The sequence below is a fragment of the Apostichopus japonicus genome, chromosome 3 (genome assembly GCF_037975245.1).
Source record: "Apostichopus japonicus isolate 1M-3 chromosome 3, ASM3797524v1, whole genome shotgun sequence".
NCBI classification, from domain to species: Eukaryota; Metazoa; Echinodermata; class Holothuroidea; order Aspidochirotida; family Stichopodidae; genus Apostichopus; species Apostichopus japonicus.
In genome coordinates, this window is record NC_092563.1 from 11,544,295 (window position 1) to 11,562,302 (window position 18,008).

General features: G+C 36.8%; 1 protein-coding gene across 6 annotated transcripts; it reads right to left on the reverse strand.

Annotated features, from left to right (window-relative positions):
* Nucleotides 1-329: 329 nt before the first annotated feature.
* On the reverse strand, nucleotides 330-17,424 carry LOC139963468 ((Lyso)-N-acylphosphatidylethanolamine lipase-like). Of its 6 annotated transcripts, none has more exons than XM_071964308.1 (7): nucleotides 17,305-17,424; nucleotides 10,069-10,203; nucleotides 9,045-9,136; nucleotides 7,895-8,425; nucleotides 5,354-5,468; nucleotides 3,471-3,657; nucleotides 330-2,145 (listed from the first exon to the last, which is right to left on the reverse strand). In XM_071964308.1, the coding sequence occupies exons 2-7, from the start codon at nucleotides 10,095-10,097 to the stop codon at nucleotides 2,056-2,058; spliced, it is 1,044 nt and encodes a 347-aa protein (XP_071820409.1). In that variant the 5' UTR covers nucleotides 10,098-10,203; nucleotides 17,305-17,424; the 3' UTR covers nucleotides 330-2,055. The 6 variants fall into 6 exon arrangements, with proteins under 6 accessions (XP_071820409.1, XP_071820384.1, XP_071820375.1 ...); XM_071964283.1 differs by having other exon boundaries at nucleotides 17,175-17,388; XM_071964274.1 differs by having other exon boundaries at nucleotides 17,026-17,388.
* Between the last annotated feature and the right edge of the window lie 584 nt (nucleotides 17,425-18,008).

The window sequence follows — 18,008 nt, forward strand, 5'->3', positions numbered from 1 at the left end:
CTCATTGTCTTTATTGAGTTTCAATTGTTTCATCTTCAACCTTTGAATTGTATTGCAATTTTGTGATTAAATCAGAGCACAGCAAACGGTAAGCGGCTCAATATAAAGACTAAAGTGTGCTATTCATGCCTATAGCTGCTATTTAAATAACCCACAAAATTAAGGGGAAAAGGTGTTTTGATAGTAAATATCTCTTCGTATTATGTCTTCCACTCTGGGGCAATGATGGTAAATGCCTTTAAATGAAATACATGATACGCAGCAGGGATTTAATTACTTGAAGAAATGCACAAAAAGAGAGAACAGTTGGCATTTCCACACCATTGCACTCCAATTGTTATATATATCTCATGTTAACTCAAAAGCATATTTGAAATAAATTCATTTACATGATTTAAATCTTTTATAGCTTTGATATACTAGTTGGCTATCATCTCAACTAACCTTAGGGAAATACATACCTCAGTGTCACCTTAATGCACTACTTAACAAGTGACAATGCTACTCCTGAATTCAAGCATGGAATATACAATGAAGAATATTGAAAGAAATAAATGTTCATCAATCCAAAATTGTGCCAAAAGGAGATTTATTTACAAAGATACACCATAAAATAGATCTCTTGTAGTACATAGCTCCTGATATAGAATGCATTGTGAGGAAGCAATTTCTACCAAATATGCAACTAAAATATTCACTAATATTGTTATTACAAGTACAATAAAACCCTATATTAAACAAATTTACTCAACAGATTCTTGGCTAGAGTGCCATACCATGAATTTATAAATACAGTTTTTTTCTTTGATACATTATTTGTAGAATTGTACAGAAAGAAGAGAGTAACTCAATGCTCAACTAATGTAGGTTGTTTGTTCTGCATTGCATGCAATTAATCAAATTTTGTCCATAAATTAGCATAAAACTTGGAAAATGAAACATGCAAGTTGTACATTGTATTAATATTATATGAATATGTCATGACTTAAAATACACACTGTCTGCAATAAGTTATAAAAGACAAAGCATGGCAAATATATTATTTTTAAAAATTCTGGTTATAGGAAGGTAAAGACAATGAGGCTTATGCATACTGTACATGAAAGCTTTGGGTTATATTAAGATGAATCAAGATGATGCTTATACGTCCTGCTTACATTGTATGATATCTCACATCAGCTAAACAAGAGAAATACTAGACTGGTATTCTGGATTTTCCCTTCTGTTATATCAAGTAGTGTCCACTTCAGGCCAATTAACTTCCCACATCACATATGGGTCCAGATTCATGCACCAGACATCATACCATGAAACAAGATCTTGATTTTCAAACCTTACTTGAGGTTTGGTTTGGTTGCACTCACATTTTCCTCTCACAAAACAATTTACCCAACATACTGTTTATTTTGTGTTTACTTGCTTCTGAGGGTTGTTGTTTAGAGAGATAATGATTCAAAGTACTTTGTACCAGACATGCAAATAGCAATTAAAAAATATGGGAAATTGGCCATGGATCAGCCAGACTTAGATCATGAGAAGAGAGATACGCAGTAGTTACATAGTGGACACACTCATTCGTTTGTCTAGCCTTGGCCCTAACACTTTAACACATGATCTTGTTATCCTAACATGATAGACTAAGTTGGTACCAGTGTTCCTTTGCATATACATGTCTCAAAACAAAATTAACGCAAACCATAAACCACTTTTGAAAGTGTCATTCACATTGCTTTCATATAGAATATGAATCTCATTGTGTTAGGAAGACAAGTTAACAAAGATGTCCATACTCAGTGGCTTAAATTTTCTTATGCTGGTTTAGTTTGTCAAGAAAGGGTTCAAGAAAAGGACAAAAGAAAGTAAGAAACAACTTATGAGAAAATTGGAAAAGTGACATGTCTGTTGTACTCTTCCAGTCTATCAAGTAATCTATTTCTAAGTTAACTTACAAACTCATAGGTAATCAAACCATTGGTTCATAGATTGATTGTACCAGTACCTTGCTTGAAGACTGGTAGATGATTATGCCTGATATGGCCATAATATTTCATGCTATTAGTTTATGTTGTGACAGATTTTGTTGATCACACTGTTGAACTCTTCAGCTTTGTCTGCATACACATGGTGTCCTGCCCCTTTGATAAACTACATGTATAGAGAGAAAAACAAATCCATGTTACAAATAATGATAATAGGAAGCGACAATGCAAATTGCCTGGCATAACGTTGGGAAAAGATGAGGCACATTCTAGTAGTTTGACAGTTGCAAGCTTAGTAATTATTTGCTGCTACAAGACCTTGAATGCTAGCATGTCAAAAATAATGTTTGGTGTCTGCAAGTAATAAGTAAGTTGAACTCATCATGTGAACTCTGTTTAAGAACAATAGTACTGTTGTACTCAATGGTGTAGACCCATATATGAAGTATATTCAAGCTCTACTTTAAGAGTTATTGTATTACAAGGATTACAAACATTGACCTCTGTTGGCTTGAAAGAAAACAATAATACCTGTATTAGATCATGGACATCCACATACCAAAAGTCAAGCTCATTAAATATTTACTTTTTGTATTATTGAGTGTTTCGATTTTCGAACATAATGCAGTTTTACATAGTTTGCAATCATTCATTCCCATGTTTTGCGAAGATTTTCAGCCTTCACTTGTGTTAAGCCTTGCTTAAATTCTTTTGTCCCATTATGTTTAACAGTACTATCTGCTACAGTATAAACTAGCACATCATGAAGGATGGTCACTGCATTCAGAGGCATTGAGAACCAAACTGGGTCCTGGGTAAAATAATCTCGCTGGGACCACTTTGTTTTCATATTTCAGTGAGAATGCACTACTCTTCATCCCATGCTTCCCCCTCATTTTCAGCAGCAGCTTCCTTGTGTACAATGGTAAATATGTACAGGGACGTGTAGGATATGTTAACTTTGAAATGCTAGTAGAACAAATGTTTTAAAGAGATGAGATGGTGATTTCTTTGATTTTGCTCTGTAGTTTAATCTATCAACTAAGTAACTTCAGCAATACTCTGATATGACTCCACTAGAATGGAAATTTAATGGTTTTGATGTGTACAAGATATTGAAGAACTTTACAAACAAAGCAAGCAAAACAAACATTATACACAACCTTCATAGCTGTTCACTTCCCATTGCTGTCCTGTTCATGACACCTACCAAATTACAGCAACAAACGAATTCTGATTTGTGGACACATTTAGTAATGCTCATCCTTAACTTTACTTCTAACATTAATGACCTTTTCCTTTTACCAAAGGCAATAGCACTCCTTAACTTTCATTTGCAGAAAAACACCCAAACCTGTTACAACCACCCCTGAATCACCTTCAGCTTATCAGTGGAGAAAGTGCTTGCATAGTTCTTACTTTCAATCAACTTGTTAGCTACGTAAAGCCTTTCAATAAAAGCTTTTTCAATGTAAAAATATTTTGACTCACATGTGTCTTGACCCAGGAATCTTTGCGTATGTTAAATACTTTCTCTCCAATGGTAAGGTCCATCCAAGTTTTTGTCCCATATATCATATCCAGAGGCACAATGGGGTCTAGAAGGTGAATCCTATCCAACATCGGCTGTTGGGCCCAGGCCCCAAAGGAAGACATCGACTTGAAAGCTGTTTCTCCACTACACAACATAAAAGAAAACAACATTAAAAGAAAAACTAACATATATACCACTAAACTCATCTCTGACACTCTCAAACCACCACACAATAACATTTCAGACCCCATACCACCATACCTATAGATGTTTCCATATAAACAGTATTTTAATTTATTAAATGAGTGTAAGAAGATATAAGAAGTTACATAATGTTAAAGAAGAGAATTGTGGGAAGCGAGTAATGGATACAACAATATATTTGTGACCTGTAGTCATGACAACAAGATCATTCTACCTACATGGTTCACTGCCACCTAGATGGTTCACTGCCAAACTCTTAGTATATGTAGCTACAATATTCAAGGATGAAGCTACCATACGGTGCCTTTGTTGTATACATACTGACTTCCTTGTATGCTATGTGGGCCCCTGTACTCTAGTAATCAGCAATTCAACTTTGCTACCATACAGTAGGGTTTACACACAGTAACCATCTGTATAAACTAGGGTCTACAGTCATAACCTCCATGTGGTTGTGGAACTTGTTTTAAACACAGTTATAGAGCAGCATGCAGTGCTGTTGAATCTTGCAATATGCTGATAACAATGCATTCTTCTGGATGCATTATTAAGATGAAGTATGTTGTACATATCTCATGAGCTATCCAACTTGCACCTAGTGTATTCTATTCTGATGTCATGAAGCCTTAGGAGGATACCAGTATCGATTTTTCGTGTTGTAATGATTAGCATTGATTATCGTAAGGTGCTTATTCATGCCATGTAATTTGCTGATGGTAAATTAATTATTGCAGGGTGTTGACATATTGACAAATATACATTGAGCATTTGGATGTGACATACATGTCAATGAGGAAATGTAATGAAGTGTTTTTAATACACCCAGAACACCAACGGCAGAGTGATTCCTTGCCATTATAACTTGCCAATGTTTACAAGGGATTTGGATTTTAACTTCAAATGACCTTTGACCTCTACCAATTTCAATAGAGTTCTTATACTCACCAAGCAGGTACTACATACTAAGTATAAAGTTCAGGATGAACTGAATTTTCTGTAATGTATACATAGGCCTAATGTAAGCAACAGTATATTTACAGTAAAATCATAAACAAAAGTTGGACTTTTCTTGTATTTTACTGTACAGGAAACAGGCTTCTAGAAGACAGTATGGCCCATAGTTCTGATAGACATGTCAAGTATATATTGTTTTTCTTGACAGCTATGAGTAAGTTTGCTGTTAGTATGGGCAACAACTATTCACATTGTTTCATAGCTATAATGAGTTTCTATAGCCATCTACTGAACATAGTTTCACTAAGTGTCACATTGAATGTGTAAAGCAAACAGTTAACCAAAGACAACAACATGGAAATTCCAAACATGGAACAAATGCCTAATGGTGAATGAACTAAGGTATAGAAACTGCTACATTTGGTGACATGAAAGACTGAAAGTCTAACTGATTGTGTTACTTTTTGAGAAGGTCTGTATGTAAGAAAACCATAAACTTCAGGATTAAACTTGTTAAACAAGCTCTCCCTAGACAAGAACTGTCTGTTTCCCAGTACTTTAATACTCTATTTAGTCCTTTTAACATTAATATTTTCCATGTGGAACCTTACTATTTGTCCAATTTATGTCTTAGATTATCACTAAACTCTTTTCAATGTCAAAATATTTACTGCTTTATTACCTTGCAGGCTGTTGTGCATTACAGTGGTAGATATAGTTCATTATTCTGTCATCATCAAAGAGGTCTCTGAATTTATACTGGATGTCACCCCTTATCTTTCTGACAACAAATGGTCCTGAAATCAAAGAGAAAGCATCACATGATATTGTAGTTGTATTGATGCATTATGGATAGTATTAAGATGCATCACATTATTATTAAGATGTAATACAACATATTTCAAGTAGCCAGACCTACAATTTTTGCCACAAGTGGTGAATCAATTCAGATAACAAGTAATGCAGAGAAGTAACCAACAATAATGGAGAGTGCTGTAATAAGAATGGCTCCCTACTGCTACTGTGGTAATCTTCAAAGTGATTTATTTTGTGGTTAACCAGATAAAAGCTAGCATTTAAGATCATAACTGTCCAGTCTGCAGGCAGAAATGATCTCAATGAAAACAGTGGTGTACAACAATTGTTATACATGTTTTGGCCTGTTGAGCCTTATAAAGACATGGCTCTGTCACGTTCCCATTCCCAATTAACATCATAAATAACCAGAAAACGAAAATGATTAGTGGTTACGCTACCTAAACATATTCAAGCGTGGTAAGCGATGTATATTAATATAATTGGGCACACCAAAATGAAGAAGATTTACTTCTTACTAATGTGGCAACATATAAAGAAATGTATCAGGAATCATGTTGACAAAGCACCAACCATTTAATTCACTGGTAAGGATTTTACAGTATAGAACTTTTATTCCAATTCCTATGTCAAATATACTGTAGACACACAGATTGTATGAATAAATGGCAATTTTCTGTTACCAACTTTGAGCTTACAAGTCCTTTTTACTATTTGTTATCACAGACTGCAGAGCTCTACATGACATTGTTTTAATGCACTGTGAAATATTTTGACAAACCACAAGTCATCTGGTATAAATCACAAAACAAATTGCCAATTTAAGACCAGTTGTGATATCCTTTTGACTCCTTGAGCAAATTTTCGACCATTTGACCTGTTAACCCCTTGGAGCTCAGAAGGTGAAACCGGATAACAGCTGTTTAAGTGTGCTTACAGCAATACTACATATAAACTTTCTTGAACTTCCTGGATGAATATATGTTCTGTTAAAGACTTATAGAGCCCTTTCAAACTTAACTGAATTTGACTAAGCTATGTTCGTCAAAATAAAATCATACCATTGGAAGAAATGACAAATTGATTCAAGCTTTAATTTTGGAGTTATCATGTTTAAAAGGTTTTCAGACTTTGACACCTGCTGACCTCTACTCTAATTCCAATCACTGGCATCTGTCTACCAAGTATGACATTGATCCAACTTGTGGTTGATGAAATATCATGTTTACAAGCTGTTATTGACTATTTCCCATTTAGGCCCCACCAACTTCTGAACATTAATACATAGGTCAAAGTTGTTGCAAAGAGCATACATAATATGTAGTATCATCACCATACCCAGAAACCACATATCAACTAAATGGGACACACTGTTGAAGAGGTATTGACATTTTGGCATCTACCTACCAAACATGACATTGACTCAACTTGTACTGCTTGAGATATTGTGTTAACACAGTCGGGCCGTCACATACATACACACACACCATCACGATTGCAAAGGTTTCTGAACCCTCGGCATCATAACCAATCATAGAAAGCTAAATCATGGCCTTGTGATTCCTTGCAACATCCATGTAAAAATTTAATGTGGCACTGATTTCAAGTTTGAACACTGCTGAATGTGCATGATCAGCAAGGTTCATACACTCAGGTGACCTATGATGACTTTTGAATCGATAAAATTCTTGTACTTACTAAAGAAGATGTATACCCCAAATCTTTGCAGCTATACTTTTGGAGGTATCATGCTTACAAGAGTTTCATACTTTGACCTCTAATGACCTCAAATGACACTTTACTTCAATAACAATCGATAGGCTGCTAGTGGATTCACATACTATACATGAAATTCCTCCAAGCTTACTTCAGAACTAGTAATTGTTTTTTCAGGGATTTTGAACTTTGAACTCTGGTGATCTCAAATGAGTTTTGAACTCTACAACAACCCACAGAATTCTTGTACCAACTAAAGCAAATCCATACACCAAGTGAAAAGTTTGTTTAAGCGTACCTATTGGAGTGAGGTATGTTTAAAACATTTTCAGACTTTGACAGAGCTACAACAATCAATGGGATTTCTCGAGTTGATCAAGTTAGTAACGTACAAGTTCATCAAAGCTTTCTTTTGGAGTTATTGTATTGACAAGGTTTTTAATTATAAGACTTTGTAGTTGTTGTTGCTGTTGTTATGCTACAGTTTCTCTTCACAAGCCAAGTGACTCGCACACTGACACATACTAAAACAAGTGTGCATATTTAATCATTACATCACAAGAAAGAACAAGTAATAATCCTCTAGCACTTTGTTTTAAAAGTTAAGTGACTTGAAATCCACTAACTCTACAAACAATTTTTGGTAAGCGTGGGTGGGGGGGGGGGGGTGTTTGACACATTAAACACTTACCAAATGGACCTAATGCACGAATTCCTGAGAGTGGATTGAAAGCCATGGCCAACATGGCAACACCTCTAACCCAAAAGGGCAGCTGCCTTTGTAACTTGTCTCTCTCTTCTGGTTCATTAGGAAATCCCCATGGATCAGCAAGGATTAAGTGTTTTAATTTATCCGGATGCCTCAAGCCATAGGCAAATGCCAAGTATCCCCCAAAGCTATGACCGAGTAGAATCATTTTATCAATCTTCATTGATTTCCTCCAACCATCTATACACTCAACAAAAGCTTCTTCTGCCTTCTCTGCATCAAAGGGAAGAGTCCGTCGAGAACTCCGACCAAATCCAAGAGTGTCTATTGCGTAGACTGGTCTGTTGTGTGATAATGCTTTGAAATTTAACACCCAAAATGCTAATCCTGCTCCAAAGCCATGCATGAGGACAAGAGGAGTCTTCTTTGAGTTTGTTGGATTGATCTTGACTGTCCATATCTCATCTCGATCGTTAACCTTGACATATTCCCCTGAATATGGAATGTCAAGTGCTGTAAAATGAACAAAAGTTACAAGCAACTTGTGACTATTAAAATGTTACATAACAATTCATTATGGGTAGCTTATGGCTTTCACCTAGGTTACCTTCCAGTTAAATGGAGCAAACATTATCACATGTTTTAATGCAGTAATTTTGGGACTCACTAGGTGGGAATAGTGTGTCTCTACTTCATCAATGCATATGTACCTAGTGATATTGTTGCTTCAATTACTGAAGCACCTTACAAACAATTATGCAGTTGTGGTTGTCAACATTTAACTTGGACTTAGCTTTTAGATTGTAAGCTCCACAGAAGGAGGTCAATGGTTGGGTCTTAAACTCAGACTTTGTGGTTATCATGCACTTTACAATGCAGTGTAACATGAAATAAAAAGAAATTCTGTTATAATGCAACTCTGGTTTGACAGTTGTTAATATTGGCTAGATCATCTATGGCAGAATTATTAGTAGTAAGAGCTAAATCACACAGAAATCTTGCTGCTTCTTTCATGACAAAGCAACAAGGTTATACTGACATCCCAGCCAATAAGAGGTGCTATGTGTAAAATCCATAAATCCTTACAAAAGAGGAAGCCACACCTAACACAAACAACATTCAACACTCTTACCCTGCAGGATTTTCTTCTCAGCTTTTGCTAGTAGACGTTTGGATGTAGGCCTCCATATGGAACCCCATCCTCTATCAGGTTCTTCCAAACTTCTGTACAGGAAAAGCATTGGTGAATTTATATTATTAGAGAACTGAAGGTCTCCATGCCTAATCTGTGTGGACTCACACCAACATCTAAACTTGACTAATCTTTCATAAATAATAATTGTTATCAGGTTTTAACTCTGCATGCCTAACTACCATTAACATCATGCCTCTTTGGCACTTGTTAAGGTCATGTACTTCATTCAATATAAATGAAAACAATTGTTATTCTAAAATAAATGACTAAATGTAACTTCTTCATGTCTCAGAAAAATGATTGGCTAAGGAGGAGTCAGGTCATTAACTTGTTTAATAAGTTATCAGTTGTTTCTTGACTTGAGACCTGCGACACTTGTTCACCTTTAATTTATTACTTGACTTCGTTTTACTATACCAAAATTGTCCCATAGCATATTTACATTAATATAGTGGTTTCAGATGGAAAGAAAATAAATTCCATCATAACAAAGTTAACGTAAGCACTGGTTAAAATAAAAGAAATGCTGTAGCATTGTTTTCACTCACTATTCCACTAAATGTCTTAATTGACTATTGCTTGAAATCAGTTGGAAGTTCCGAATATAGTAAATGTTACACAAGTGTCGTAAGTTTGTGATTGCAGAATGGAAACCAATATTAACTTCAATGTATTTGCTGTAAATTCAAGAAAAACAAAATTTCTGGCACTTTTTTTTCAATTCTCTTTTCTGAAATGTAGATATCAATCAAGACCTATAGGTATCCTTTCAAGTATACTCCAAACATTGATGAAGTATTTAAATAACCTTCAAAGGTAAGATAGTTAATGAAACCACAACATTTTGGAATATTTAACATTAAATGGATTTTAAGATGACAATCATGAAAATTTGCTGTAATGCATTAATGCCTTAGGCAATGAACAAAATTACATCAATTAACTGCAGAGTGTAACAAACCTGTTTGTATCAAGAAGTGCTTCAGACATGCTTGTTGGTGCTACATATACATGTACAAATACAGTATGTCAGAAACATGCGAACTGGCAACCCTATTTGTGAAATAGTTTCTTCTTCTGGATGTAGTGCTGTACCCTGTTGAGAGTAGGAAGTATAATATGTACACTCAGAAATTGGATGATTATTGATTTTTGACTGTACAGTATATTGTAAAAAGCGATACCATAGTTCTATTCAAAGAACGATCTAAAAAGTCAATACTGCAATTTAATAAAGGGTGATTTACTCAATAGCACTCTTATTGCAACAGTACAAGTGCAAAACAATTGCAATAACCAAGGAAACCTAGTGGTAAACTTATCATTTTAAGTTATCGACATAGTCAATTTGTTGATCACTGTACCTTAAGTATTGTTTTACACCTACTGTACTGTAATGGACTAATGGTTACATCCTTTAGATGCTTTAAATATCAACACTCAAGTTTTTAGCATTAACCTAACCTCTATCATTTTCAGCCCGATCTGATCCTGAATGCCTGATCTGATCTACAAATAATTCTAAGATGCCATTGTAGTCTGCAATACAACAGTATAGTGACTGATAATGAGCTTTGCCAATCAATAAAGTATACCTGGCTCGTGTGATTCTCAGAACTTGTTGTTGTACATTGGTTAGTTACCATTAGTAGCATGCAGCTAACTGCTTAGCATGGCAATGGCATTGATTATTGCTGACTACTGTAGGCATAAGAAGCTTTAGTGAATAATGTCAATTCCCTCAGAGAGCATCAACGATGTGTGGCTTGTATGTAGAAACACCATTATAAGTACAACTTTAAGAGTAAATGGTGTTTAAGCAGTAATGTCACTAGAGAAAAAGCTTGTGTCCCGATCCAACACCAATTGCATTTATTGTATGACTTACTTTTACTAGTGTAATTGTAAAGATGTGATCGTATCACTGCCGATGCTTTGTGAATGCAGTTACACAATGTGTAGGGCAGATGGTCCAGTGCCCTAGCCTTGCTGTTTTACAGGGGCCACCTACCCTGTCCTGCCCCTTCCAACCGATTTTCACCACCTTGCCCCTCTTTCAACCGCCCTTGTACTTCCCTACTTGCCAACTCCGCTTTGATATTGCAGCAATTTCACCAACATCTCTTCAAAACTCCACATACCTACAGTGTGCAGATCTCTCATAAATTCCATGCAGTTCATAACTGCATATATACATACAGTCCGCCCTTCAAAGAACTTTTGGAGTTTCAACTAAACATGTGCAAATCCTCAAAACCTGATTTAACATTTACCCTGGGTGCTATGCAGTATTGGCCAAAACCCAACTCCACGAAAATTACAGAAGGCCCATGTAAATAACTTTTTACACAATATCGATTCAGAATAATCAAACTTCAATGGCTACGCATGTCACAACAAGGTCTACTGTAACGTTATGATATTTGAGTGCACACATATGATAGCACATAGCACAAAATTTGCTATACACAGTGGAAAGTAACATTACAAGTAGTTGCATAATTGTGTTCATTATATTGAGCACTACAGATGCAAGAATGTTTGCAGATAATGGGTAAGGCACTATTATCCAATTTTGGAAATGCATTATTGACTATAGTTATTTTTAGCAAGAAAATCTCTGTAAGGGAAATGTTGTTATCCCTGTACCTTGATAATTATGATTTATTTGTTTTCAAACAAATTCAATCATCTGTAGGATTGGAAGAAATTTTGGTTGTTTTTAGCAGAAGTTGTGGTCTTTTGAAAAGAAAGAAATATGTTCATTCTTGTTTTTTTTGTCCTTTGCATTGGCCTAGTTGTGAGTGTGTGTACTTGGGGTTTGTTTCTCAAATCAAAAAGTTGCATCCCATCCTGGACTAGGACCACAATCCTGCCTTCTAACAATGTGGTTTATAAGTACTTTTCTTTAGTATTGTTGGAACTAGAGCCTCACATGACCTTTGACCTTCAACAAAGGCAGTTTTGAGTTGTTTAACAAGCTTTTCAGACTTTAACCTATGTTGACCTCAAATGACCTAGTTGACATCCACCACTTTCAATAGGAGTCTTGCACTCATCGCATGCTCTCTACATACCAAGTAATGTATGGACTTCTATGGTGTGCCTAGGATGTCCTGAAATCGACATATGTCAAATTAAATTGTTATTGGGATGTAATCGACATAAATTGTTGAAAAATATGTCGTATATGTGTGGTTTATTGTCCTCTCATTGGAGACCATTGTCACATACCATTTTCTAAGGCTCTGATTGGAAAAAACTTAAATGTGTGAAAGTTATTGACATACTGTATGTCGAATTGAATTGGAATATATGTTGGTTGCTCTTGCTGTCATCGGACGACCAGTGTCACATGTTGCTTTCTAGTGCTCTGATTGGAAGAAATCGGCATTGATGCATTCAACATATGTCGATTGCATTCACATATGTCCAGTATGTTGATTTTTTCCAAACAAAGCACTGGAAAATAACATGTGACAATAGCCATCCAATGAGAGCACAAAAATCAACAAATGTCAATTTGATTCGACATATGTCCATTTCGTCCAATCAGAGCACAAGAAAAGACATTTGACAATGATCCTCCAATTGGAGAATGAGAAACCAACATATGTTGATTTAAATTGTCATATGTTGATTTCTTCCAACCAGAACACTACAAAACGACAGGTGACCATGGTGGTCTAATGTGAGCATGAGAAATTGACATGTGTCAATTTAATTTGATAAACTGTATGTCGATTTCTTCCAATCAGAACACTTCAAAACGACAGGTGACCATGGTGGTCTAATGTGAGCATGAGAAATTGACATGTGTCAATTTAATTTGATAAACTGTATGTCGATTTCTTCCAATCAGAGCACTACAAACGAGAGTACACCGATTTCATCCAATCAGAGCATGAGAAACTTACATATCAATTTAATTTGACATATCAATTTCAGGGCCAGTGGCGGAGATTTCTTGTCAGAAGTGGGGGGGTTGCAGGCCATTGATGAAATAAAAAGTCATAACTGCTGGCTCACTATCTAAGTGGAGCGCCACCATAAGTTGGCACGAAGTGCACAAGAATTTTTTGGCAAATATTGCCTCCCAGATTGCAGTAAATGGCACTGCCAAGGCCTTGAATAGCTGCACTTAACCAGGGGCGTATGTAGGATTTTCTAACCCGGGGGGCGCGTATATTACTATCTAAGCGGAGCGCCACCATTGGTTGGCGCGCAGCGTACAAGCCAATTTCTGGTTTTGGTACCCCCAGATCACCGGAAATGGCACTTCTCGGGCTTGAAACTGACCAACCATATGTACACTTTTGCCTGAGAACCAAGTTTATTCCAAATACTATTTTTCTCATCTATAACCTTTTTGAAGATTGTCACCAGTCACACATCATGTTCGACTTCATCACATATCCTGTGGATCATTGCTTTTGTAGGTGATTCTTCATCGCGGCCCACACTATCCGTCAGCCCCACTGTTCAGAATTTGAAAATTCACAATTCTCGTGAATAAATTCACTTCAAAACATATCCATAATGTTGCACAAAATATCATCTATGGACAACCGATATAGAAAAACCTCCTTCAAACCCTAACAGACGGGTCAAAATTGCACGAGTATGATGAAGTATGATGAAGAATGTTGGTTAGGGAATTTTCGAAAATTCAGACGGCTACTAAAAATTTCGTTGAAGGAAATAAAATATACCAGATATTTCCGAAACTGAACACTACACACATCGACAGTTTTGAGCATGGGCGCAGATCAGTCTTGGATAATGGTGGGGACGCGTGTCTGTTCTATGACACTATCTAAGCGGAGCGCAACCATGGGTTCGCGCGTAGCGCACGATTTTTTTGGGCAAATATACCTCCCAGATCGCCGGAAATAACACTTCCCAGACCTAATGATGCTCCTAAACCTCCTTAAGTTTTAGATCTCATGGCTTAGATATTTAGTTTGGAGAAATACATGGGCGTCTGCAGAAAGAAAATCAGGGGACAAATAATCCAAGTAGACTTTTGTATATACGATGGGTCTGGGGTCCTCTCCCAGAAAACAAATATAGACTGCCGCAAATGCGATTTCCGTCCTATATTTAACAACTGTGGATAAAATACAATAAAATGAGAATTGCTGCATGTCATTTGCACAATGCTGGATCAAACTGCGCCAAAGTTCAATACAGGGGAACTTGAAATGCAGCTATTGGTCAAGACAAATTGGTGGGGACACGGTATATCATGTCCCCACTACTGAAAAAGTTGGTGGGGACGGGTCCCGCTGTCCTCACCAGGATCTGCGCCCATGGTTTGGAGGCTGTTTATCGTGGAACGCCATTTTCATGCTCACTGATATGATGTGATATCTGCTGTTTGCTTTACAAATTCGAATAATTTTGTCACTGTTCCTCTTTCTCTTCCCGTTTTCTTGCCGTATTTTCTACTCCATCCTTTTCTCCTTTTCTCTTTCTTCTTTTTCTTTTCCTTCCTTCACCTCGTTGAAGTTGGCAAGTGTATATACAGTTCCAAAGCTATTCAACAGCAACAAAACGTTTTGTGTATGTCTGTTGTGGGGTGAAGTTAGCGCTATGAGCTACAAGTTCCAATGCGCAAGGTGGGGGAAAGGGGCTAGAAATAATGTGTGGGTCAATTCTAACTTGGTTTTCCGTCGTTAATTGTTGATGTAGCCTACCAGGTAAAAGGTTGAAATGACTTTAACAATTTCAAATTTAATAATTTGATTTATTATGCCATTTGGAGCACATAACATAGGCTATAACAGAACATTACTGGCAAAAACTAGGGGGGGTTGATTGTGTGGGCCAACCCCCCTCTTCAAAAAGTGGGGGGTTAAAACCCCCAAACCCCCCCTGTTTCTCCGCCACTGTTCAGGGCTAATGTCAAACTAGGTGCACCATACAGTAGATTTCAACCATGATGAAATGCTTCATAATCATGTTTAATAGGTTTACAGATTTTCAACACTATTGACGTCAGATGACCTTTGACTAATGGCCATCATTTTCAATAAGGGCTTTGTACTCATCAGGTGATCTACATACCAACAATGTACATCAACCAAGATGATTTTATTGACATACTGTATCATGTTTACAAGGTTTCAGACATTCACCTATGTTGACCACAAATGACCTTTGACCACAACCATTTTCAAAATGCATCTTGTATTCAACAAGGGTGATCTACAAACCAAGTTTGAACTGATGTACTTTTGACTTATTATGTGATCAGACTTTGACCAACTGGACCTCAAATGATCTTTGAACTTCACAGAAAATATTTCTTGCACTAAATTAGGTGCATGTTATAAGTTCATCCACCACATACTTTTTGAGTTGCAGTGTTTACCAGCCAAGGTGTCACACACAAGCACTTACCTTAACCTTTGAGTTTCCTACTGTATACATGTTCAAGTTCTCAGTCCGAAGGCAAAACAAGTAAATGTATACACAGAAACACTCTCTCACCATCGCATTGATTCCTATTGAGAAACACTCTCTCACCATCGCATAGATTCCTATTGAGAAACACTCTCTCACCATCGCATAGATTCCTATAGATATATAAATACACCAAACAACTGTCCAACCCTTTCTTGTGATTTAAGTGATGTATTTAAGTTTGAATTGATCTCTCAAAAATAGAATGAAAAGGAGAAAGATAAGGAAATTCAGAGAGACAATCAATGAATAACACAAAGTACTCTACCAGCTTTCATATATATCTGCATGTTTGGCAAAACTTACTGATACACAACCCTGAGAAATACCATACACCTCTGCAACTTCCTTGTCCAAAACAGGCATTAGGTAGAATTTCATTTCCTGCGAAGTAAAACAGTTTAATTTCCTGCTCATCAGTCCATATGGAGGCCGCAATGTTGATTCACTGCAGCCGTCACCTGATTTCACAACGATTCCTCATTGGCTATCCATTAGAATCGGATTGCAGTGAAGTCATGGACAGGCTCAAACTGCCACAACCCGACCTAACTGCAATGTCCCCCCACCCCCCCCCACCGCCAATACGAATATTAAACAAGTTTGATATGCCCAACCTGGTCATGACGAGGCCCGACTGTCGGATCTTGGTCGTGTCGTGAGCAAAATTTCGTGGAAATTGCACCGACCTGACCAATTCCCAACGTATTTTTTGTCACAGTCGGTGCAATTTGCACCTGCCTTTAGACACTAGGCCTACCTACGCAACCACTGAAAAAGTCCAACCTAAACGTTATAATTATACTTAGGCTATTTCCTAAGTAAACAAGTGTAAGCCTAAGCTAGTCCACACTACTAGTATAGTCAGTATTGCGAAGTTCGGCATACTGCGAAAGTTCGGACACCCTAAGAAATACACGATTTCACCATGAAAATCTACAGGAAGAGTCAAATTTCACCAAAAAGTACGAAGCTACAGTTATTTTCTCTCCAAAGTGACCCGTGTGCAAGAAATTACTTACATATTTGTCAATAAAATGACGAAGATCTATGAAGTCTGGTATAATTACTGAAAGAGCAACTGCGCCACCAATTTTATCACCACCGACACACTGTGGGTTGCGTGTCCGAACTTCGCAATACTCTAGCAAAGAAATACCAGTTCCACAATCACGAAGAATCTTCTTGGAAAACAACGTGAAAACAGTTTGCAGGAAAGAAAGTTTGGCCGTGTATCGTACTATAACAAAATTCTCCCACCATATGAAGTATATTTTCAAATGATTTATACCAGAAGATTTAGTTTTGGGGTGTTTTAACTCTTAAGTGTCCGAACTTCGAAGTCACCATGCTGCTAGATTTAGGACTGAAATTTACAAGAATATATTCTTACTGCTTCAGGTCGACGGCGAGTCTAGAATTGGATGTTGATTATGTTAGTAGGCTATACCTCTTTAGTCTTGGTCTGTGTGACGGCCGTACCTCGCTGTCATTAACACTACAGTTACTTGCATCTACACTATTGTGTTCTCGTTAACATGACATGACAGATTTTCAGATTTGCTGTGTCATTCCCATAAATATTAGTGTTAAACTTACAGCAATTTGTACCGGAAGTTTTAAGAGAAAGATATCGCTGTGTGAACATCTGAATTAGAAAATGTAATCAAATAAAGTAACGTTGTCAAAACGTCTTTTCATCGATTCGAGCACTGTCCTATATACTAACGTTAGACGCCACAATCATCGTTAGGGTAACTTTTGTCCGCTGCATGGTCCGCTGTAGCCGTATCTTTCATATCTTTTGTGTTACGTAATATGTAATCATTTGTTTCTTTTTACAAAGTGACTATTGTTACAACTAGTCATAAGAATAATTTCCGACTACGCATGCGCAGTTACTATTTTTATGACGAGGAGTAACAATAATTTCCGGTTAGGGTTAGGGTAAGGGTTAGGATCGAGGTTTAGGGTTATGTTTAGGGTTAGGGTTACCCCTACTACATGCGCAGTTGCTTTATTTACTTTACTGCTCTTGAATTTGCCTTTGTTGTAAGAATAGTTTATAAATAATTGTTACAACTCGGCGTAAGAATAGCCACGGCCTTCTTTTTATGGTGATGAAGTCGATACTTTTTACGGAAGCTTTGGTGGATCTTGAAACGATTGCATCATATAGTTAGACGTCTGTACACGTGATGAATTGTTTTGTATACTTCCATAACAACTCCCTTGTATACTTTATCAACTCTCTTCAACGCGCAAACGGCAAAATGCCAACTTAAGCGTTTTAAGAAGAGGAAACTGTGTGTGGAATTAGAAGAAAATGATAAAAGTGACCGCCAAGATGAAGTGAAAACTGCTTTTGAGCTAATCTCAATTATATATCATTTAATTTAAAGGCATTGAAGACTCGCCCCAAACCGCGTGCGG